This window comes from Rhamphochromis longiceps, linkage group LG9, assembly GCF_057381845.1.
Source record: "Rhamphochromis longiceps isolate RC_006_pf linkage group LG9, R_longiceps_female_GT1.1, whole genome shotgun sequence".
Taxonomy (NCBI): domain Eukaryota; kingdom Metazoa; phylum Chordata; class Actinopteri; order Cichliformes; family Cichlidae; genus Rhamphochromis; species Rhamphochromis longiceps.
In genome coordinates this window covers 31,260,528-31,285,001 of record NC_140565.1, presented here as the reverse complement: position 1 = coordinate 31,285,001, position 24,474 = coordinate 31,260,528, and the positions used below count along the sequence as shown (strand labels likewise).

The 24,474-nt window shown below is 41.0% G+C and overlaps 2 protein-coding genes and 1 long non-coding RNA gene across 5 annotated transcripts in view; 1 reads left to right on the top strand and 2 right to left on the bottom strand.

Moving 5' to 3' along the window:
* Positions 1–16,264, bottom strand: part of LOC146662573 (uncharacterized) — a 48,655-nt gene extending 32,391 nt beyond the window's left edge. Inside the window, exons 1-3 of one of the 3 annotated variants that reach the window (XM_085419258.1) lie at positions 15,661–16,264; positions 10,498–10,621; positions 10,037–10,142 (exon numbers count right to left, since the gene is read on the bottom strand). In XM_085419258.1, the coding sequence (XP_085275384.1) occupies positions 10,037–10,054 (18 nt within the window). In that variant the 5' untranslated portion in view covers positions 10,055–10,142; positions 10,498–10,621; positions 15,661–16,264. The remainder of the gene's footprint in view (positions 1–10,036; positions 10,143–10,497; positions 10,622–15,660) is intronic. The other 2 variants (XM_085419256.1, XM_085419254.1) reach the window with 2 other exon arrangements.
* The window catches only part of LOC146662568 (uncharacterized), a 73,876-nt gene that overhangs the window by 24,373 nt on the left and 25,029 nt on the right, over positions 1–24,474 (top strand). The gene's annotated exons all lie outside the window — the stretch shown is intronic.
* On the bottom strand, positions 21,459–23,047 carry LOC146662572 (eotaxin-like). Its single transcript, XM_085419276.1, has 4 exons — positions 22,916–23,047; positions 21,709–21,841; positions 21,577–21,638; positions 21,459–21,484 (listed from the first exon to the last, which is right to left on the bottom strand). Exons 1-4 carry the CDS (start codon positions 22,983–22,985, stop codon positions 21,459–21,461), a joined length of 291 nt encoding a protein of 96 aa, XP_085275402.1. The 5' UTR covers positions 22,986–23,047.

Sequence of the window (24,474 nt, the reverse complement as noted above, 5' to 3'; positions counted from 1 at the left end):
TGTAGCGCGCGCAGTAGTCAACATGTGAATGTCGTGGTAGTACTTCACGTGATTTTTTTTTTTAACATTTTAATCCATACTAACTATGTCGGGCAAAAAAAGAAAGTGGTTGGACGAATATGTACAATATGGATTTACATGTATCACGGAACGTGATGGGAGTGAGCGTCCTATCTGCATGATTTGCAACGCCAAGTTGAGCAACTCTAGTCTCGCACCGGCAAAACTAAAGGAACACTTCTTGAAGCTGCATGGAGACGGGGAATACAAGAACACAACACTTGCTGAATTCAAGGTGAAGAGAGCCAGATTCGATGAAAGGCCCACTCTGCCTGCTCTTGGATTTGTACCTGTTAACAAACCGATCCTCACAGCATCGTACGAAGTTGCTTACCTGATCGCAAAGCAGGGCAAGCCACACACCATTGGTGAAACACTCGTGAAACCAGATGGCAAATCTGATACTCGGAACAGCGGCCGAAGGTAAATTATCACAAATTCCTCTTTCAAATGACACCGTCAGCGACAGAATAGAAGACATGAGTAAAGACATCTTGGCTCAAGTAGTCGCAGATCTGATTTCAAGCCCGGCAAAATTCAGCCTTCAGCTCGATGAGAGCACAGACGTTGCTAATCTAAGCCAGCTTACTGTTTTTGTGCGCTATGTGAAAGATGACATGATAAAAGAAGATTTTTTATTTTGTAAGCCTCTTACAACAACAACTAAGGCAGCCGATGTGAAGAAGCTTGTGGATGACTTCTTCGGAGACAACAATCTTTCATGGGACATGGTTTCTGCAGTTTGTACAGACGGAGCTCCCGTCATGCTGGGAAGAAACTCTGGTTTTGGTGCGCTAGTAAAAGCCGATGCACCACACATCATTGTGACTCATTGTATTTTGCACAGGCATGCATTGGCAACAAAAACCTTGCCTCCAAAAATGGCAGAAGTATTAAAAACAGTGGTGGAATGTGTGAACTATGTGCGAAATAGTGCTCTGAGGCACCGCATCTTCAGTGAGCTGTGTAAAGAAATGGGCTCTGAATTCGAGGTACTTCTGTACCATTCTAATGTTCGGTGGTTATCCCGGGGACAGGTGCTGAATCGTGTTTTTGCCATGCGTGTGGAATTAGCCCTGTTTTTGCAAGAGCACCAACACTGTCATGCAGATTGCTTCAAAAATCCTGAGTTCATTCTCATTTTAGCGTACATGGCTGATATATTCGCAGCTCTCAATCATCTCAATCAGCAGATGCAGGGTGGTGGAGTCAATATCATAGAAGCGGAAGAACACCTGAAGGCTTTTCAAAAAAAGCTAACGTTATGGAAACGACGAACAGAGAACAACAACTTTGCAAACTTCCCCCTTCTGGACAACTGTGTAAGTAAGGTCGAAGATGTGTCTGGAATCGGAGATGTTTCTGTATCCACGGAACTGAAGCAAACAATTGCAACGCACTTAGATGAGCTTGCAAAGTCTCTCGACAGATATTTCCCTACAAGAGAGTCATATCCAGCATGGGTGAGACAGCTGTTCACGTTTGCTGTTGAGACAGCAGATGTCAATGATGAATACCTTGACGAAATCATTGAAATTCAGCAGAGCCAGGTTCAACAGCAACTCTTCAGAACAACAACACTCTCAACGTTTTGGTGTCGACAAATGGACGAGTATCCAGTTATTGCTAAGAAAGCCGTGGATTTTTTTATACCATTTGTTACAACATATCTTTGCGAGCAATCCTTTTCGACGATGCTGGACATAAAAACGAAGAAAAGGAACAGACTTTTCTGTGAAAATGACATGAGACTGGCACTTGCCAAGGTGAAGCCACGCATATCTGAACTGGTCTCTCAAAGGCAACAGCAGAAGTCACACTGATTTGCAGGTATGTAATTTGTTGTAAGTTCATGCATTGTGTTGGTTTTGTTCTTTGAACAAGGTGATGTTCATGTACGGCTCATTTTGTGCACCAGTAAAAAAACATATCTATGTCTTGAATTTGAAAAAAAAAAAAAAAATTTCACTAAAGAGGGGTTCGGTGAATGCGCATATGAAACTGGTGGGGTTCGGTACCTCCAACAAGGATAAGAACCACTGGTATAAGTTCATACTCAAGTTTTAAAAACAAGACACTAAAGCTATTCCGTTATACCAAATGAGCCCTTTCCTCTACTCCCTCTTCACCCACGACTGCAGACCTGCCAATGGTTCTAACAACATCATTAAGTTTGCAGATGACACCACGGTGATTGGCCTCATCAGTGACAACGATGAGGCCGTCTACAGGGAGGAGGTGGATCGTCTGGCTGAGTGGTGCGACACAAACAACCTGATGCTTAACACCGAGAAGACCAAGGAGCTCATCGTGGACTACAGGAGCAATGCTGACCCACATCCACCCATCTACATTAAGGGGACGGCTGTGGAGCGTGTGAGCAGCTTCAAGTTCCTGGGAGTCCACATCTCCTAGGATCTCATCTGGACGACCAACTGCTCCAAGCTGGTCAAGAAGGCTCACCAGTGCCTCTTCTTCTTGAGGACTCTGAGGAAGAACCACCTGTCCTCAGACATCCTGGTGAACTTTTATCGCTGCACCATCGAGAGCATCCTGATCAACTGTATAACAGTCTGGTACGGGAACTGCTCTGCCTCGGACCGGAAGGCGTTGCAGAGGGTTGTGAAAACTGCCCAGCGCATCGCCGGAGCACCACTTCCTGCCATAAAGGACATCTATAGGAAGCGGTGTCTGAAAAGGGCTGGGAAAATCATCAAAGACCCCAGTCACCCATCACATGGACTCTTCACCCTCCTGCCCTCTGGGAGGCGCTACAGGAGCCTCCGGACTAAGACCACCAGGAACCGGAACAGCTTCTTCCCCACAGCTGTCAGACTCCTGAACTCTGCCTCCTGACAGCTGACCCACGTTAAACTCACGGACTGAACACACACACACACACACACACACACACACACACACACACAATGGACAACTGTACCCTCAAACACACAATAATAACATGGACTGAACCACTACTCACAACCACTAGCACTTTATACAGCCTCTGTAGAAATTATCCACATATCTCACTTATCTTAACTGCACCACTGTATAAATAATCATTCTGTAAAATACGATAATTTTTAATTCTACAACTGTTTATAACTTGCATATTTCCCATTTCTGTATAGCTGTATATCTCATATTTCTGTATAGTTTTTCATATTTATATTCTGTTCATAGCTTGTACTCACTACAGCCTGTACATACTTATAGCATATTCATAACATACTTCATACTGTGTACATTATAACATTCCATAATAGACCCATTTCTGTAATATACTTACATATCTATATTATTGCTAATATATATTGTAATATATCTATATCATGGCTAAAGCACTTCTGGATGGAAGCAAACTGCATTTCGTTGCCCTGTACCTGTGCATGTGCAATGACAATAAAGTTGAATTCTATTCTATTCAAATATTTTATAGTTCAGCAACACACATCAATCTAATAAACTTAAACCTGCACCATCCTTCCTATTCTAGTATTATAAAGAGTACTTAGGTTGTTTAATATTTCTGCTGACTAATAGAGTTGCCAACTCCCAGAAAAAATCTCCCACAACCACCCCCACCCTCCACCTCATGATGCTTAATCAATGTAATCAACTTTAATTTAATGCACGTGTACATCAAATGCACAGAAATAATCAATTATGTTTCTACAATAATTAAATAGATTCACCATCTTTCTTCAACAGAATTGCAGACTGCACAGATGATACCTTCCCAAAGGAAAAAGGACTTTAGCTTACCAGGGTGTAAATTAGACTTAATAGTTACCATATACAGTAATGAATTTCTATACATTTAATCAGATGACCACTTTGGTTGTAAGATTCAGATAATTATTTATTAAAAGTTAGTCCTTTAAATGAAATAACAAAGAAAAGTATTTTTTGTGCCTCCCTTTACTTGTTAATGCCCTACCTGCCCCCTGGCAAAGCTTTGCTAGAGCCGCCCCTGCACAGTTACCAGCTGTCAGCTACTTAGAAAACATGAGAGAAGAAGAGGCAGCTGCAGCTTAAGGACACAGACTAACTCCAGAGTCTTTTTTCCCCCCCCATTCTAGCTGAAGTACGGGACAAATCGCTTCCTTTTCGCCTCAGTATGGAAGAGATTAAGATTAAAAATGCAGCGGTTTGGAAGCATGTAGTGAGGCTCCAAATGCTCCACCAGTTCCCTGACAGGTCTCGCAGACAACAGCCGCTCTATCGAGTGACACATACTTCTCTGATAAGCAAAGCTGGGTTATACCAAGTAGGGCACTTTGTGAGGTGAGGATTGGTCCATTTTTAATTAGTATAGTATGAACATTAATCTGGACGCCTTATTGTGGACTAACTGAAGTCTGTTAAGATCTGTCTTATTAGCTGCTGACCAAATGATTGAACAATACTCCAGATGAGACATTACTAGTGCATTAATGACATCTTTCATAATTGAAGAAGTGATACAGAAAGAGCATTTCATAGCCATAGCTATGCCTTGTCCCGTTTTCTTAAAAACAATCGATGTGCTGAGACCATGAAAGGTGGTGATTTATGGTAACGCCGAGTAGTTTCATCTGGGTGACGTGTTCTAACACTGGCTATGGAAAGACTCAGTTGTGGGCTGTTGACTAATCTGCTTCTAATTAACATAGATTTGGATTTAGACACATTTAAAATCATGTTGTTTTTATTTATCCAGTCAAACACATTCAGCAAATTTTGTTGTGACACGCTGATCAGTTCAGAGTTGTCACTGGCTGAATAAAACATGGTGGAATCATTGGCATACCCAAGATTAAGCCAAGACATATTGCAGATCGTTAGTGAAAACTGAGTAGAGAAGTGAGGCAACCTTTCATCAAGCACAGAGCAGCTGATGAAAATCAATAACATTTTAGTTTATCAATCAAAAGATCTAAATTTATCAAATCAAATGCAGCACTGAAGTCCAAGAATACCACTTTCCCATCATCTAGATGTTTATACCATAAATTATCTGTCATATGAATTAGAGCTGAGCTGGTAAAATGACCAGCTTGGTTCTGTTAAAGTGAATTGTTAAATGTTGTCATTTCCATGCTACCATCTCTACATTGTTTTAACTCTGTGGTGAAAGGAATTTCTTTGTCCCCCTCCCCAGCCTCTCGAGGTTCTGGGGGGGGGGGGGGGGGGTGCTAATGAGATTGCCTCACCTGCAAGTAAATCGATCGATCGCTGTTGTCTTGTTTTTCTTTCACGGGAATAAGTCCTGGAGACAGCGGGGTCTGAGTTTAAGTTTGTCTGTAACCTGAGGGTTTTTTTACATTAAGAAAAAGGCACCAAACTAGAGATGGACCGATCCGATATTACGTATCGGTCCGATACTGACCTAAATTACTGGATCGGATATCGGAGAGAAATAAAAAATGTAATCCGATCCATTGAATATCAAAAAAGCACCTCACAAAACTTGTGACACGTAACTCTGCTCATAACCGTAGGGCGTCGGAGCAGTGTGTTCACGTGATAGAGTGGCTGTGTGTATTTGTAGCCTCAAACCAGCATTTCATCTCCGATGAAGTTATCCCAGAGAGAAGTAAAGCAAGTGTGTAAGTTCCACTCTGAATGTTTGTAAAGCATTCCCACGTTAAGCTTAACAACAGAGCGAGTGCCTCTTCTTGCTGCTACTTCAATCGTGAAACTGCTTAATGATCAGCTGATCGGCTTTGCTGTCGTGAGTCCGTCTCTCTTGTTTGTTTTTGGCCCACTTTGCACCAGAAAGAGGAAACCAGCGGCTGAACAACAGCAGCACGTTTAACCTTGATAAGCTGTTGTTGAATTTATTTAATATTAATTTCTACACCAGGATCTTTTTCTACGTAGCTGACGGCTGGTAACAGTGCAGGGGCGGATCTGGCAAAGTTTAGCCAGGGGGGGCGATAGGGCATGAACAGGGAAAAGGGGGCACAAAGACATACTTTTCTTTCTTATTCTATTTTAAAATGTCTAGCTTTTAATTATCTGAATCTTACACCCAAAGTTTTAATCTGATGTAAAATATATAGAAGTCCATTACTGTATATAGTAACTATTAAGTCTAATATACCCTAGTAAGCTATACTACTTTTTCCTTTGGGAAGATACCATCTGTGCAGTCTGCAATTCTGTTGAAGAAAGATGTTGAATCTATTTAATTATTCTTGAAAAATAATTTATTTCTGTGCATTTTTTTTCCACACTGCATCAAATTAAAGTTGATTACGTTGATTAAGCATCATGAGGTGGGGTGTGGTTCCCTATTTTTTTTTTTGCTGGGAGTTTGCAACCCTATTAGTTAGGTTGCTTAATATTTCTGCTACCGTATTTTCACGACCATAAGGCGCACTTAAAAGTCTTAGATTTTCTTCAAAAAGTACGGCGCGCCCTATAGCGCAGTGCGCCCTGTGTGTTGTAATGAGGACGTAGTAGAGAACACCATGAGAACGCTAAAGGGTGAAGTGTGGCCGAGTTGGAGGAAAGACTCGAGCGGTGGATCATCGAGCAAAGAACGAGCGGGAGAAGCGTTTCGACGGTCACCATTCGGCTAAAAGCAGTTTCACTAGCTGAAGAGATGAACATTGAACATTTCCAAGGAGGTCCGTCTTGGTGCTTTCGTTTTATGAAACGGTGCCATTTTTCCATCAGGACCAGGACTACGGTAGTGCAGCAACTTCCAGCGGATTATAAGGAAAAGCTGGCCATCTTCCGCTCCTACTGCAGCAAACACATCGGCGACAAAAACATCCAGCCCAGCCACATCACTAACATGGACGAGGTCCCGCTCACTTTTGACATCCCGGTGAGTCACACTGTGGAGAAGCAGGGGACCAGCACGGTAGCGATACGCACAACGGGGCACGAAAAGTCTTCTTTCACTGTTGTGCTTAGCTGCCATGCTAATGGACAGAAACTGCCGCCTATGGTGATTTTTAAGCGAAAGACTTTGCCTAAAGGGAAGTTTCCAGCAGGAATCATCATTAAGGCAAATGAAAAGGGCTGGATGGATGAGGAAATGATGAAAGACTGGCTGAGGGAGGTGTATGTAAGGAGACCAGGTGGTTTTTTCCACGCATCACCATCGCTGTTGATCTGTGACTCTATGCGTGCCCATCTCACAGCCGATGTGAAAAAACTAGTGAAACAAATGAACTGTGAGCTTGCTGTCATTCCGGGAGGCCTGACAAAGGAACTCCAACCGCTGGACATCGGTGTGAACCGCCCGTTCAAAGTAAGGCTGCGAGCGGCCTGGGAGCGATGGATGACCGGTGGAGACCACAGTTTCACTAAGAGTGGAAGGCAGCGCCGGGCGAGTTACGCCACAATTTGCCAATGGATTGTAGATGCTTGGGCTAACATGTCTGCTGGCACTGTTGTTCGAGCTTTCGCAAAAGCCGGCATCATTTCCGAGGAGCCGCACGGCACGGAAAGTGACTCTGACAGTGAAGAAAGTGAACTTGGCATGTTTGATGGAGATTTAGCGCAGCTGTTCAATTCAGACACAGAGGATGAGGACTTCGATGGGTTCGATTGATGATAAAAATGTGAGTACCAAACTTTGTTTTGCTCCTGCTTTATTTTTAAATACGCACACTTGTATGCTTGTGTGTTGTTGATGATGACGATTACCAGTAATAAAAATGTGAGTAAGGTACCGAACTCAGGTTTGCTCCCGCTTTATTTTTAAATACGCATACGGTACTTGTATGCGCCCTATGATCCAGTGTGCCTTATGTGTGTGTTAAATACAGTAATGGCACACATAACTGAGACTGCGCCTTTTAGTACAGTGCGTCTTATGGTCGTGAAAATACGGTAAGTACTATTTAAAATACCAGAATAGGAAGGATGGAGTAGGTTTAAGTTAATAGATTGATCAGTTTTGCTGAACTATGAAATATTTTGGGTGCAGTGTATTTTTTACATACAGGTATAACAGAATAGCTTTAGTGTTGTTGTTTATTTAAACTTGAGTATGAACTTATACAAAATGCAGCAAGATATTAAAAAAACAGTTTTATTGATTAAAAAACACTATATCGCATTCATATCGGTATCGGCAGATATCCAAATTTATAATAACGGTATCAGTATCGGACATAAAAAAGTGGTATCGTGCCATCTCTACACCAAACATCAAACCAATTTAAGCCTAAACAGTAACACATGAAAGTAGAGCAGGGCGATATGACCAAAAATATTAACAGTGCAAATGCAAATTCCTCGGAGCAAATGTCGGCCAATTTCCACTGGAAATACGTTTTGGTTAAACTGTCAGCAAGGAATTTGCATTTGCACTGTTAAATTTTTATATAACTTCAATACACATAAAAACCAGCTGTTTGTTTAAGTGAAAATACATTGATGGGATTTTTTGCACTAATAAAGTTGTGGAGTTGTAAAGTATTTTGTCTCGCGTCAATTAGAGCTGGGCGATAGAACGATAACGATATGTATCGCGATATAACTTTTACTCGATAGAGAAATTAAGCTATCGCGATAGACCTCGCCGCTCTTGTCCTCTAAAGACAAAAAAAAAAAAAAAAAAGGTCAGCCAATCCAAATTAAGTAGCGCAGAGCCGAACCAATCACAGCCGCAGCGTCACGTCGCGTGACTTGTTACGTACAGCACAAGTGCCACGCCGCACGTGTGTTTGTTTGGGAAGCAGCCAGCGGGTAATGGAGCCAGCGGGTAATGGAGGAAATGAGTGTGCCGACTAGAAAAATCAACCGAGCGTGACCGAAGAGAAAACAGATGATGGTTCCAATGCTGGAGAGATTGTTGAACGGAAGAGCCATAGAAGTTCCGTAGTGTGAAGGTATTTCGGCTATTTCAAGTCTGACAAAAAACAGAGTAGCGTGCACTGTAAATTGTGCCGAAAGCAAGTCTGGAAATACAATAAACTGGTGCATGCGTCACACTGTGCGCCACGTTATTGTTTCGGTGAAATGAATTTCTACAATACTGTTACTGTTAATTCTACTCTCTGCAGTGTTTAAATGCTTACATATACACACAGTTACTGTCCGTCCACACATACGACTCGGTTCTGCTTCTATGCCCCAGCTTTGTTTACTTTTTCCCACCGAGGCTTCTAGACTTCTGATTGGCCAACATTTCTGCACGGTTAGGAATCTAGCTCCACCTGCTGCTTTGGCATGTTCATAGCAGCGTTTTCCTTCATTTCTCCCTTTATGTGCGGACGGGATTATTTTTTAAAACGAAAACGGAAAATCTCCGTTTTCACAAATACCCGTGTACGTGTGGACGTAGCCTCAGTCTCTGACTGGAAGCGCTAATTCGTCATTCGGCTTTTGTCAGACTAAAGTAACTGTTAAAACTGTTTGAAAAGCTCAGCTATACAACAAGGAGAGATTGAGAATTTCCTTTTAGTTCTCAGTTTATTTGATATTGACAAAAGTTAGTCAGTTTTGTCTGTTCTTCTGTAAAACAAACTAAGATTTATTTTTAGAATTAATATTTTGTTTCTAAGTGGAATTGACAATTTAGTCTGTTTCGTTTGTTCTATTTTGAAACTTAAACGCTTTAGCGGCTGCCTTTTGTGTAGTTTGCAATATTTGCCTTTATTTATCTGAAAAAGTCTCATGTTCCTTAAGTACATCTACCCTGTTGAACTTCATCCATCCATTCGCGTCCGCTTAATGGATGAACTTATTATGGGAAATAAATATTTAAATAAAAACAAGCTGCTGATTATTTCACATTTTACTTGTGAGCAACGGCACATTTAAATCTTACAAATATAGTTATTTGGCTTATATCGTGATAGATATCGTTATCGCCTGAAATGAAAAAAACATATCGTGATATGAAAAAATCTCATATCGCCCAGCTCTAGCGTCAATTATATCGTCAGTTATATCATTATCGCAAATTTTCAAATGTATATCATGATAAATATTTTTGGTCATATCGCCCTGCTCTGTCTGTCACCTTCTGTGTTGAGCTCATTGTTTCCTCTGTAGTGGCTGAGCTGAGTCCAAGTAGCTGAAAATGTTCCTCTGCTGCTCCGTCAGACTCTTCTCCTCCTGCTGATCAGCTGGGACACAAAACAGATCTTTGTTAGGCTCCACACTGCACTGAAGAGTCAAAGTGTCTCATATGTTCATCTGACAAGTTAAAAGAACACATTTTTGGCAACTTATTGGAAACAAACACAAAAGGTTTGCGCACCGATACAAAATTTAGCAGTATATATATTTATTTATTAGGGGTGCAGCAATACACAAAATTCACGGTTCAGTTCGGTTCGATACTTTGGTGTCACGGTTCGATATTTTTTCGATACCAAAAAAAAAATGTTCATGCCTTTTTAATTTGTCATTTATTAAATTTTCACGGCACATTCTACACCACATCTCTGCGCGTTCATCATTTGTTTGAAGCCAGCTCACCTCCTGCAACTACTTTTCCGAGAATACGCGCTTCTTTTGTGGTTCGGACTTCTGACATTTCTTTGGAGGTGGAGGAACATCACAGTAATTGCTTAAAGGAGCTTCTTCAACATCTGTAAGAGTTCTAAACAAATGTCTAACGATTAATAAGACGATGCCAGAGGAATTGGTGCGCAAATTATCATCACTCACCAATCAGTACTGTCGCTCTCTATACACAGTTCACGCGATTGCAAAGTGAAAGCAAAAAAAACAAGCGCAAATTCAAACGCGATTTCAATATGTCACATATTGACAGTGGCTCACCGATGCCAATGACATAATTACCCAGCTACATTTCCGAAAGAATGCAAAAGCATTGACATATATTTTTCCTTCCTACAATAGCCGGACGGGCAGGGAAGAGATAGATTTTGGTAGCCCGACTGGAAAAATCGCTAGCCCCGGGACGTCGGGCTAGCGATTTTGCGAGCCCTGTATCTGATTGAGGAATCACTCATCTTTGGAAAAGAGAGTTTATTACAGAGAAATGGCTCTTTCCAAAATAAAAGCTATACTATACGCTTCTTCTGGGCTATATTCTCAGCAGCATATTAAACATACCAGGTCCCCATAAGGAGGATCATGTGCTAACGGCTGTCTAAATGACTCGGGTAAAGTTAGTAGCGTGCTTGTTGTTTTTGTCTGCTTCCACTTGTCTTTGCACTAGGATGATGTTGGCGTAAATGTGCAGTCATATTCGTTGTGTTCCCACTAGTGCTGTCAGCGTTAATCTTGTTGAAATGACGTTAACGCCACAACACGGCAAATCTCCCTTAACGAGCTACCGCGGATCGCCCCATGCGTGGGGCTGGACGGTGTTCCAGATCTACTGGCGTTTAGATCAACTGGCGTTAGTCGAACAGATGTGTGGCAGTCTTGCGCTTCAGGAGCTGCTACCGACAAACAAGCAAAAAAACGCCAAATGTGTCATCTGTGACACTTGTGAGGTTATCTCAAACACACTCCGTCAGTCGTGATGCTGTTGAACAACAAAATGTTTAAAAATGTGGCGAGTTTACCTGGTGATATCCTCATTCGCGACGCGATTGCGAAAACAGCAAACAATTAACACCACGCCGACGTTGTTCACAGGAGAGCAAGAGTAAACGATCGGGAGACTCTTGTCGTCGTTATCGTTCCCCTCGCACCGTTTATTTCTCCGAATTCAGCGTTTTTGCTTCACAACTACAGCGAGCAGTTTACTTTGTGCACTATGATGGACTCGAGTCAACCGGCGCCACCTCTGGCCAAGTGCCACAGCCGACAGCCAGATCAACCTGTGACACACATCTGCACCACGTTTGAATTCGTGTCATGCACAACACATTTGTACCTTTCAATTGTGTCTGTTTGTGCGTCATGCAAATAAACCTTTGAAAAGAATGAAATGACACTAATATTTCACTAGTGTTGTAACATCACATGTCGTTAGCGTAGTCTGCCTGTGTCTTTTCTCTGTGAACAAACATTTTAGAGTTGGCTGTTATATACAGTCTGTATAAGTGTGGTTAATCTAATAAACATTTGTAAGGAGATGGCAGTTACTGTGAATGTACAGCAGGTGATTAGTAATAAACAGTCAGACAATGACTCTGACAATCTCATTCAGTCTTGCAGATCGAATGCACCTTCTGTGGAAAGTGGTACCACACAGTGTGTGTGGACTTCCCCTGTGCAGAAGGCGACTACAAATGTTGTGGGTGCTAAATAAACAGAAAGAATTGATCCCTGTTGTCTTTGCTTACTGATTGTTTTTAGCGTTGACAATCCACATTGCTGGCATTGCATCTTTCAACATGTTTGTGGGTAGATCTGGATGTACCAGGGGTAAGTGCAGCCACTCAGCCTCTACTTAATGTGATCCTAGAAACAGGTGCAGATGTGTCACAAGTTAATCTAGTAGTAGGCTGTGGTACTTGGCCACAGGTGGCAGCAGTGGACTGACCTCCATTTGAAACTGCTCCAGCTGCTGTGTGATAGTGGATCTGCTACAAATTGAAGATCATAAGCAAGTTTTGGAAATCAACCCTTGTATTATGTTGAAGAACAAACAATTGACATTGATTTTGTTGTGGGTCATTCTGACCCATACTGTGTAAATCCACTCAGGATTATCCAAAAACTGCAATAAAACAATAGCAACTTTATTTTCCATCAGATAAACATGTAGAACACAGACATACAACAGTTAGACTTTCCATAAGTATTTTAGGAACAATTTGGTTTTTCGTTCTTACAAACACATTTCTTTTGAACTTGCCCAAATTCTCAGTTTTTCAATGCTCAACATTTTCTATTTTGTCTACATGATGGACAGAATGTAACTGTGTGCTTTCTGCAGATGTACTTCTTGCATTTCTTACAAAAAGTGCTTGTTTTCAAACAGGAACCTTCCTAACTAAGATTTAAAACAAAAGATTTCTACGTCTCCTCCAGTCTCACAAACAGATGACAAACCAAGCGACACACCTGAGTCACTGACTTTCTTAAATCCACTCACTCTCACTGGCTGTTTATTACTAATCACTGTAACTGCTGTGAATTCACAGTAACTGCCATCTCCTTACAAATCTTCATTAGATTAACCACACTTATACAGACTGTATATAACTACCAACTCTCCAGCCATGTTGATGGATTGCCTATATTGGCTGGAAATACAGGGAGTGCAGAATTATTATTCAAGTTGTATTTTTGAGGAATAATTTTATTATTGAACAACAACCATGTTCTCAATGAACCCAAAAAACTCATTAATATCAAAGCTGAATGTTTTTGGAAGTAGTTTTTAGTTTGTTTTTAGTTTTAGCTATTTTAGGGGGATATCTGTGTGTGCAGGTGACTATTACTGTGCATAATTATTAGGCAACTTAACAAAAAACAAATATATACCCATTTCAATTATTTATTTTTACCAGTGACACCAATATAACATCTCCACATTCACAAATATACATTTCTGACATTCAAAAACAAAACAAAAACAAATCAGTGACCAATATAGCCACCTTTCTTTGCAAGGACACTCAAAAGCCTGCCATCCATGGATTCTGTCAGTGTTTTGATCTGTTCACCATCAACATTGCGTGCAGCAGCAACCACAGCCTCCCAGACACTGTTCAGAGAGGTGTACTGTTTTCCCTCCTTGTAAATCTCACATTTGATGATGGACCACAGGTTCTCAATGGGGTTCAGATCAGGTGAACAAGGTGGCCATGTCATTAGTTTTTCTTCTTTTATACCCTTTCTTGCCAGCCACGCTGTGGAGTACTTGGACGCGTGTGATGGAGCATTGTCCTGCATGAAAATCATGTTTTTCTTGAAGGATGCAGACTTCTTCCTGTACCACTGCTTGAAGAAGGTGTCTTCCAGAAACTGGCAGTAGGACTGGGAGTTGAGCTTGACTCCATCCTCAAGCCGAAAAGGCCCCACAAGCTCATCTTTGATGATACCAGCCCAAACCAGTACTCCACCTCCACCTTGCTGGCGTCTGAGTCGGCCTGGAGCTCTCTGCCCTTTACCAATCCAGCCACGGGCCCATCCATCTGGCCCATCAAGACTCACTCTCATTTCATCAGTCCATAAAACCTTAGAAAAACCAGTCTTGAGATATTTCTTGGCCCAGTCTTGACGTTTCAGCTTGTGTGTCTTGTTCAGTGGTGGTCGTCTTTCAGCCTTTCTTACCTTGGCCATGTCTCTGAGTATTGCACACCTTGTGCTTTTGGGCACTCCAGTGATGTTGCAGCTCTGAAATATGGCCAAACTGGTGGCAAGTGGCATCTTGGCAGCTGCACGCTTGACTTTTCTCAGTTCATGGGCAGTTATTTTGCGCCTTGGTTTTTCCACACGCTTCTTGCGACCCTGTTGACTATTTTGACTGAAACGCTTGATTGTTCGATGATCACGCTTCAGAAGCTTTGCAATTTTGAGACTGCTGCATCCCTCTGCAAGATATCTCACTATTTTTGACTTTTCTGAGCCTGTCAAGTCCTTCTTTTGACCCATTTTGCCAAAGGAAAGGACGTTGCCTAATAATTATGCACACCTGATATAGGGTGTTGATGTCATTAGACCACACCCCTTCTCATTACAGAGATGCACATCACCTAATATGCTTAATTGGTAGTAGGCTTTCGAGCCTATACAGCTTGGAGTAAGACAACATGCATGAAGAGGATGATGTGGACAAAATACTCATTTGCCTAATAATTCTGCACTCCCTGTATTCATTTCCAGGGAAAAGACACAGACAGACGATGCTAACAGGATGTGATGTGACAACACTAATGAAATATTGATGTGTCATATTTGTCCAAGGCGTATTTCACTGTTATGGAAAAAGAGAATATTAAAATCATGATGACCAAGTGGTGATTTCTATGACTTTGTGTATATAATTTGGAATTTTTTACCACTGTAGGCCAATAAGGAATATATGATATCATTTCATTCTTTTCAAAGGTTTATTTGCATGACGCACAAACAGACACAAAGGTACAAATGTGTTGTGCATGACACGAATTCAAACGTGCTGCAGATGTGTGTCACAGGTTGATCTGGCTGTCGGCTGTGGCACTTGGCCAGAGGTGGCGCTGGTTGACTCGACTCCATGTTAGTGCACAAAGTAAACTGGTCGCTTTAGCTGTGAAGCAAAAACGCTGAATTCGGAGAAATAAACCGTGCGAGGGGAACGATAACGACGACAAGAGTCTCCCGATCGTTTACTCTTGCTGTCCTGTGAACAACATCGGCGTGGTGTTACTTGTTTGCTGTTTTCGCGATCGCGTCGCGAATGAGGATATCACCAGGTAAACTCGCCACATTTTTAAACATTTTGTTGTTCAACAGCATCACGACTGACGGAGTGTGTTTGAGATAACCTCACAAGTGTCACAGATGACACATTTGGCGTTTTTTGCTGGTCTGTCGGTAGCAGCTCCTGAAACGCAAGACTGCCACACATCTGTTCGACCAACGCCAGTTGATCTAAACGCCAGTAGATCTGGAACACCGTCCAACACGTTAACGAGCTAACTGCTAACACACTAGCTCCCACCCATGTAATTGAGCATTGCTGGCACATCCGACATACTGTTTTACTTTAGTCCATGACGCGCTTACCTTCAGGGTCATACGTCACATGAAAAACAAAATAGTTCCAAACGCCAGATCTGAATCAGGGTGAGGGAGGTTCAATTTCCCGTGTTGAAAGGAGAGCTTAACTTCTGCCTAGCTAGCTTGCCCTGCGCTCAGTGAATCTGCGTTCGACTACTCCGCCTAGGCTGCACTGTCGAGCGCAGAGCCCCTGAGCGCTCAACACAGAGAGCATCGTCAGAAGGAAAGTTGATAAAATAAATTAAAAATTTTGTATTGATCGATATATATATATATATATATATATATATATATATATATATATATATATATATATATATATATATATATATATATATATATATATATTATAATATAATATAATATAATATACACAAGTCCCCCCAAAATAGGTCCACTTGCAGGGTTGTTGTTGGTTGTTGCTGTGTGTCTGTTCTGCTCCTGCTGTCGTCTATCACAATGAGTACCACCTCATAAAATATATGGCTCTTGAAGTACAGCCCTAATTTCCGACATTAAAGTACAGTAGTTTAGGCCTATTTAACACCATATACAGTTTACCTGAAACAATTTCATTTCATATATGAATGTTATTCATTTTAACGGTCAGAATGTGACAGGGGTTAAATAATAACAACTGTACTGCATTAAAACTCCACAGCAGGTGGGATATCCAGTCTTTAAGTGATGACCTGATGAAACTTGCTTCCAGGTCCAAACTACATTTATAAAGGCTGCTGTGTTTTTAACATTTTTTAATGCTTTGTATTTTTTTCTATTTTACAGTGGCTTGCAAAAGTATTCGGCCCCCTTGAACTTTCCCACATTTTGTCACATTACAGCCACAAACATGAATCAATTTTATTGGAATTCCACGTGAAAGACCAACACAACGTGGTGTAGACGTGAGACGTGGAAGGAAAATCATACATGATTCCAAACATATTTTACAAATAAATAACTGCAAAGTGGTCCAAACTGCATTTATAAAGGCTGTTGTGTTTTTAACATGGTTTAATGCTTTGTATTTTTTTTCTATTTCATATGAACAAACCCCTCCTGGCATTCTCCTGGCTACTGGGAGTTTCGGCATCCAGGCAATAGTTTTCGACTCACCCACGGTATCTCCCGGGCCATCAGCGTGACAGCGCCATGCCGTCTTTGCAGTTTTAAAGCTCAGGGAAACGCTCTATAGCGGTCATGACCGCTGGCAAAAAGGAAAAGCTACTCTTTATAAAAAGGCAACCCTCATCACATTTTCTGACCCATCATAACAGCCCATTTCACACACGTCTTTAAATCATCCTCTGCCGAGCAGCCTCTGAACCATGAAGAAACTTTCCTGAACTTTACACTGGTGTATAGTGTTACACAGCATGATGTTTCACTGTGAGTCTGAAGTTTTGATCATAGTAAACCTGCATAACTCCTGTTGTTTTTTTAAATATAGAAAATAGAAGCATAGGTGGTAACTTGTAATTGGCTAAAAATCTCTTAGCCTACTGGTGAGAGGGGTGTTGCTACCTGTTACCGTAATTGTCGGGCTATAAGCCGCTACTTTTTGCACAAGCTTTGAACCCTGTGGCTTTTAGTCAGGTGTGGCTTTTCTATGGATTGTCCATGATTTTTGTCATATCGTAAGACGATTTGTTTTGTTTGTTCCGCTGTTGTACGGCACTACGTTGCCTGGCGGAAGGGCATGTGATCAGACACACAGTATCGGGGTTCAAGAGTGGTATGTTGGTCACATGTCCATCCGCCAGGCAACATAGTGCCGTACAAGAAGCGCGAAAAACAAACTTCAAAGTAGCGCTACGCGTTCAGCGGGAGGCGTGGATGATGTGCGGCGATAAACTTGCGAAAAGCAAGTTATGCCCAACTCCACCGGTGGAATCTGACAGCGTGGAAAAGTGTGAAAACATCCATGATCACCAACGGATTTCGAAGGGCTGGACTGCTGCATGATGGAGAGGAGGACACCGCCACGGCCCTTCAGAGGGTGTTCGACTCTGACACTGACAACGAAGGAAAGAAGCTGAGAGTGGATGACTAAGCCACCCTGAGCCTGTTCGTTTCCGACACTGGAGAAGAGGACTTTGGTGGTTTTAGTGCGCAGGAAGATGGTGGTGAATGACTGACTTTTCTTCTTGTTAAAGCCGTGTCACTGCACCTGAGCCTAAAAGGTAGTCCGAATCTATTTTTCTGGTGTGCTGTAGGTTATTGTTATGTACTACATTTGTTACTCATTTATGAAGCGCAGTACATGTTTCGTACTTGTAATTACCGCTACTTTTACATATACCTAAAAAGTTGTGCAAATATGTACCCATAACTTGTTTTTCAAAATATTAATAAAAGGGGTGTGTCTCCAAACAGCCATCTCTTTCCTGACATTTCGCTTTGTGCATATTCTCTTACATATGATAAGTCAACATTGAAACACCTGCGGCTTTTAGTCAGGTGCGGCTAATGTATGTACAAAACAGGATTTTCCCCTGATTTTAGCTTGTGCAGCTAATATTCAGGTGCGCTTTGTAGTCCGGGAAATACGGTAGTTCTTTCAGGCAATGTTGAAATTTCCACATTCTGACGCTTCAAATGCCTCAGGAGCTGTCCGCTCAGTGCAGCAACTGTTAATATAGAGCGTTATTAAATTTATTGCTAATGCAATCATATCGCACATTGACTTCTGAGGAAATTTTAGATTGCACTCGTCATCAAAAAGGTTGCCTACCCCTGCTGTAGAGGAAGGTGAGTAACAATTAACCAACTTGAAAGAAGTGTCGTTAAAGTGAAATCATTTATTACACAAACAAATAAAGGTTCACCAGCAGTCCAGGGCTGGTGGATGTCGTCAAATCAAAGAAAAGAAAGTGAACTCCAGTTCTTCTATTAGAACATGTGTGACATTTTGTGTGTGTCTGGTGAGCATTCAAAATATTGGAAAATATTTGCTCAATAATACTAAGATTTATTCTTATATTGTTTTTTACAGGTAAAAATTGTTTTGCAGAAATGCATAAAAAAACAGAAATAAAGTGACATAAGAGCAAGAAAAAAAGAAAATAAAGCCAGAACTCCAATGATGGATTAAAAATATTTGGTACAATGAAAAACTGATGTCAACACAGAGATTAAATACAGGGCTTCTCCACAGATTAGACTACACAATAATCTGCAAATGTAAAGAACATTTCTTAGAAAGTTATGCTAAGAAATGCTTTGGTTTAAATAAGCCTTTAAAAGTGATTGAAACACTGGAAATTTTGAGCTAGACCGTCACTGAGTAGCTTCTCTGACTTTTCGCTAAACAGGAAGTGACCTCTGCCCTTACCTTAAACTTATTAAATTAATTGATTATTTCCCTAAATGTCAAATCAACAGTATGCTAATCCTTTATAAAAACAGGAATATCAAATGCGTTATTTACACTTATGAAGTCTCTTAATGGCATTAGCTTTACAAGAGCTCTGCCTATTGGTGAAACAGAGACACTAGCGTTTCCACAGCTGTGTGTGTGTATACATACATACATACATACATATATATATGTATATATATATATATGTCTTGTGCTGCGACCACAAGACACTGATTTAGTAAAAGGACTAGATGTTTAATCCCTGATAATGCATTGCTTTGAATTGAGAGAATCTTGAAGGATTGCTGTTATGAGGAAAGGCAGCCCAGAAACTCCATCAGCAGCTTTTGGTTTTTTACCCAAGCTAATCTGCCGTTGTTTCTTCCTTGGTAAGGCTGAGACACCCTCATCCAAGGAGACCCTGCCAGGGTTGATCAGGCCCCGGAGTGTTTCACTGGTTTATGTTAAATTGTTATTTCTCTTCTTCTTTCTTCTGTTTAGTTTTCTACAGTTTACTTTCTTCTGTCCACTCACTGCACTTACTTAGTACTTAGTTCCTCCTACGCCGGGCGGCGCATTGGGCAGCTAGTGATCTCCATCGATGTCGGTCAGCAGCAACTGCTTCAGCTTCGTCCCAGGTAATATCGACAGTTCTCAGATCGTCCATGAATGTTCGACGCCATGTGGTCTTTGGTCGGCCTTGCTTTCGCTTGCCAGTGCGTGGACGCCATGTCATGGCAATCTTAGCTGGGCGATGAGGGGGTAGGCGTAAAATATGGCCCGCAAAGCGGAAGCGCCTTTCTGCAACAACATCGGCTAATGGGAGGGTGCCTGCTCTTCGCAGGACCTCCTCATTTGTTATTCGGTCCCAGTAGGAAATTCTCAGGATTCGCCGCAGGCCACGTTGTTGAAGAACGTTCAGGTGTAGAATAATTGCACTTGTTGAGCGCCAGGTTTCACTAGCGTAAAGTGCAGTAGGGAAGACAATAGAGTTCAGTAGTCTGATCTTGACCCTAACATTCAGGGAGGTCGAGTTCCAAATAGGTTGGAGACGTCGCAGGACACCAACTGCCTTCCCTACTCTGGTGTCGACATCCCGATCAGAGACCCCGTCATTCGAGATGATGCTGCCAAGATATGTAAAATTCTCCACCTCTTCAGCTCTTCTTCTTTTCTTCTTCTTCCACTCACTGTTTAACATTTATGGAGCCTCACTTCTTCAAAGGGATAGAAAAGTTGATAGAGAGAAGTAAGACAAATTGGACAAGATAGCAGAGAGGAGAGCCGGAAGGGGGGCGCCTGATCTGGCTTCCCACTCCTCCCCACCGGATCGGGCTGTTCGCTCTACCTCCCCACTGCCTCCCAGAAAAGGAGAGAAGAGCAGAATATTTACTTTTCTCGCGCAGTTAGCTGACTGCCTTAGCTGCTCAAGTGATGTCAGCCCTTTTTAACCATAGCCAGTGACTGGTCCTCTCAGCAGTGTTAGCTAGTTCTCTTATAGCCTGCCTGTTTTTCGCAGGTAAAATTTGTTTTGCATAAATGCATAAAAAGCAGAAATAAATGCCTGTCGTCTGATCCAAATCTCTCTAAGGAGTTTTGCTGTTGTGCTGGCAGCAAAGCCCCTGCACTCATCTTCCACCGGGCGTACATTGATCTTCTGATCTGTCCTCTGCTCAGCTGCCAAGTTTAGCTTTAACACCCCACTCACACAATGTACATTCTAAGATTTCGAACTGCAAATTTCCAGATTGTTTTATTTGATTTCATTTATATAATGTATATAACTCACTCACTTACTGCACATAATGTCCTTTTTCTATATATTCACTCACTGTATATAATGTTCTCTCTGTTTTTGTGCACAGTCCTGGAGCATATCAGGTCACATTTCAATGTGTGTTGTACTTGTATAACTACGCATGTGACAAATAAACAATGTTGAATCTTGAATATATATATATATATTTCGTTTTGCTACTCGGGCCCAATAATGTTCTTTGTGGGCTGCATGAACTTTTTAAAAGTCTACTCAGTGAGCATCATCTACTAAAACACTAGTGGAATGCAATAGGCAATGTGTGTGACTATTTGTGAGAGTCTGGTGGGCACTGAAACAACAGAAGAAAAAAAATTGCTCAATAATACCAAAGTTTATTTTTGTATTACCACATTGCACTTCACATAAACACATGATGCACAGAAAGAGATTCACAAATAAGACAAAAAAAAGGACAAATAAAACCTGAACGCCAATGATCAATTAAAAAACAATGAAGTCAACAGCATGAATAAAATACAGGTTTATGCCACAGGTTAGAGTAAAAATTAATCGACAAATGCAAAAAAGAAAGTTTTAAGACAGTCAGGCTGAGAAAGCGCTCTGGTTTGAATAATCCTTTAAAGGTGATGGAAATACTGGAAATACTGATGCAGCAGACAGACTTCACACCTTCTTCATTTTGGCAGTGACTACAGAGGAAAAACAGACAAGCAGCAGCTTCAGTTTTTTTCTGTAAATACTTTGCATTTATTTCTGTGTGTTTCTTTTTAGCACGACTTACGATCTTTGACCCACTGAGCGTCTGGATCAGCACAAAGTTGTTTCCTATCTTTTGTGTTAAAACTGGAAATAAAAGACAGAAAATTATAGAGATTGTATATGTTTGTATGTAGGACAACGTGTGCTGACTTACATTATAGCCTTCACACAGCTTCCGCTTGCAGCCTGCTCACGATATGTTTCCCCCACCACCTCAGCAGTCTTATTGCCTTTGGTGATGTCAACGCAGCACGGTGGTTTCAGTCCAGGATGACGATGACGAGTACCTGGGAGATAAAAGGTTAAAAAGAGATTTTTCTTACTAGGGAGAAGTATAATTAGAAGGAAAATAAAAGTTAGATCTAGTTTTAAAATATGAAGCTCCTTACATCACTAAACAGAAGATGACTTTTAAAATGTGACCTGAAATTATGTTACAGTGCACAGGCATTTTTTGTGCAAATCAATCATCAAGTTTAACAAATCAATGTTCTCAACACAATTTGGGGCCCTCGATTACTTTTTGGGCAATTCTGGCATTATGTTAATTAAGTGAAAGGTGAAAAATATTTTCTCGTAGCTGCAAGATATTATCTTATACTCTCTCTGTGTCTCTCTCATTTTCTGCTTTCATGCCTTATGCAATGAGTCACAATGTATGCACCCCTCCAAAAACCCACTGAAATGATGACTTTGCTAAAAACTAAAATGAAGCAGTGAGATGTAGTTACAGAGTGAATTTGTTTGAAGGAAACCACTGCACCAACTGTGCTACACTAATAAGTTGGCAGTTATGATAGTTTAAGTGTCAACATATGCCTGGCATGCAACGCAGCGTGAGACATAACCCCATAAGTGACAGAAAACAAAAGTAGAAAACATAAATAGTACAAACATTGTTAATGGTAAGCAGTATAGCGGGAATGGATATGGTGTGGCTGTCAGTCAGTCCAGCAATCGAACACAAAAGTCAGGTGAATGTCGTGCTTATAAAATAAAAATCTCCAAGACTTCTTCTAAATGTCGATGTAAAGGACGCCTTTAAAATGCTATCACTGACTAATGAAACTTAGCCCAGAAAACAGCTTCCAGGGTGTCTGGAGCTTTGTGGGTAGAAGTCAAGTAAATGCTGGAAAACACATGTGCAATTATAGACTGAGCAGATACCAGAATATGACTGATGTAAAGGTTTGTGGTCTTTACACAGTGGTCCTGCCCAATAAAACACCAAAATGTCAGAAGTGAACCTTATTTGCAAACAGGCAGCAGCCATTGTTGGAGATATTCATTGCTGTGATCAAATGATCTATTTTATCTCTTTTTTTCCTCATTTTTCTTTATAAAAGTAAGAGCACAGTTACCTTCAGAGGAGTGGCAGCACACACACACCGAGAGCAGGAGGAGAGTGATGGAGAGGATCTTCACAGTCATTTTCACCGGCGGTCTGGCTCACTGATCAAGTTGAAACTATACGCTGACCAATGCTTGGTTATTTATTGGTAAGTGCAGGAACACATGCAGGCACAACTGATGAGGTGTGATTATAGGTCTGTGTATTTGTGTGCAGGGTGTGGCATATCACGCATATCTCAGTATTTCAACCTATAGACACCTCACTGAGAGCTTTCTGACAAACAGCCTCACATACACGAAGTTCACAGATACTCAGATATGGTGTAGAGCCTGATGATTGATATCAACAGTCATGAGTAATGAATCTAAATCACCCACTGACTTTTGTTTGTCAGTGACTCATGATGCCCCTTAACAGTCTTGATACACATGGATGCTTATTTTTTCTTATAAATTCCCACGACTTAAACTTTTTCTTGTAATTTCACATAAATTGTTTAAGGTTTCTTGTTTGCATCAAGCTGTTTTACTACTGGAAACACAAAAGAACTCACTCTTAATGTTTATTTTATTTATGTTAACTTTTGGCAGATGATCAGATAAGTTTCACACTCTGCTCTGCAGGAAATGTGTGGCAGAAATGTGATCATGTCGACTGTCTTTATCTTCCAACACACACGCAAAGATCAACAGTTTCTAACACAGACTAAATACATCACATGAAAAATGGTTTGTGTATGCATTGCTAATTTCCAGAGGTGGGACCAAGTCATTGTTTTGCAAGTCTCAAGTAAGTCTCAAGTCTTTATCCTCAAGTCTCAAGTCAAGCCTCAAGTAATGTCAGGCAAGTCAGAGTCGAGTCTCAAGTCACTGGTGTAAAAGTCCGAGTCAAGTCTCAAGTCTGAAACTTTGAATTTCAAGTCCTTTCGAGTCTTTAAAAAAAAAAAAAAAAAAAGCATGTTGCAGTTATGCTAAATGTAAATATTAGACCATGTAATTTTAAAATCTGTGTTTTTCTCAACACATGACAAAATAGTGAACTTAGAAAATATACACAAATTGTGAAATTGCACCTCTTTAAAATGCAGCTCAATTAAACCTAGCTCCAAGAATAATTTTCACCGACAGTTCTGAGATAAGCTGCATGTTATTCTTGGATGCGGTTGTAGGACTGGCTTTAAAATCACATGACAAAAATATCATACATATTAAAAAAAACTGCATCACCAACATAGCCTGGACAACATTTGCTAGTTAGATGAAGTCAGCTATCTCATTGTAGCATATTTATATGCATATTTATAATCATACGGTTCTTGGAGTGAGTGCATACACTCGTGAAGTTTAGTAACTTCAGGTCACTGCAACAAGCCCAGGTACAGTTTACCGACGGATGGGTACAGGACCTTGAAATGCACCGTGTAGAACGAAAGACCATCGTACATATCATAAGTTTACCAGTCTCACAAATCGTCTTCATAAATACACATTCGTTAACAGTTTATTAATATAACCTTTGAGCTCAACGGTAATTAATTAGTAGTGGAAATAATTTCTGGTTCGCATC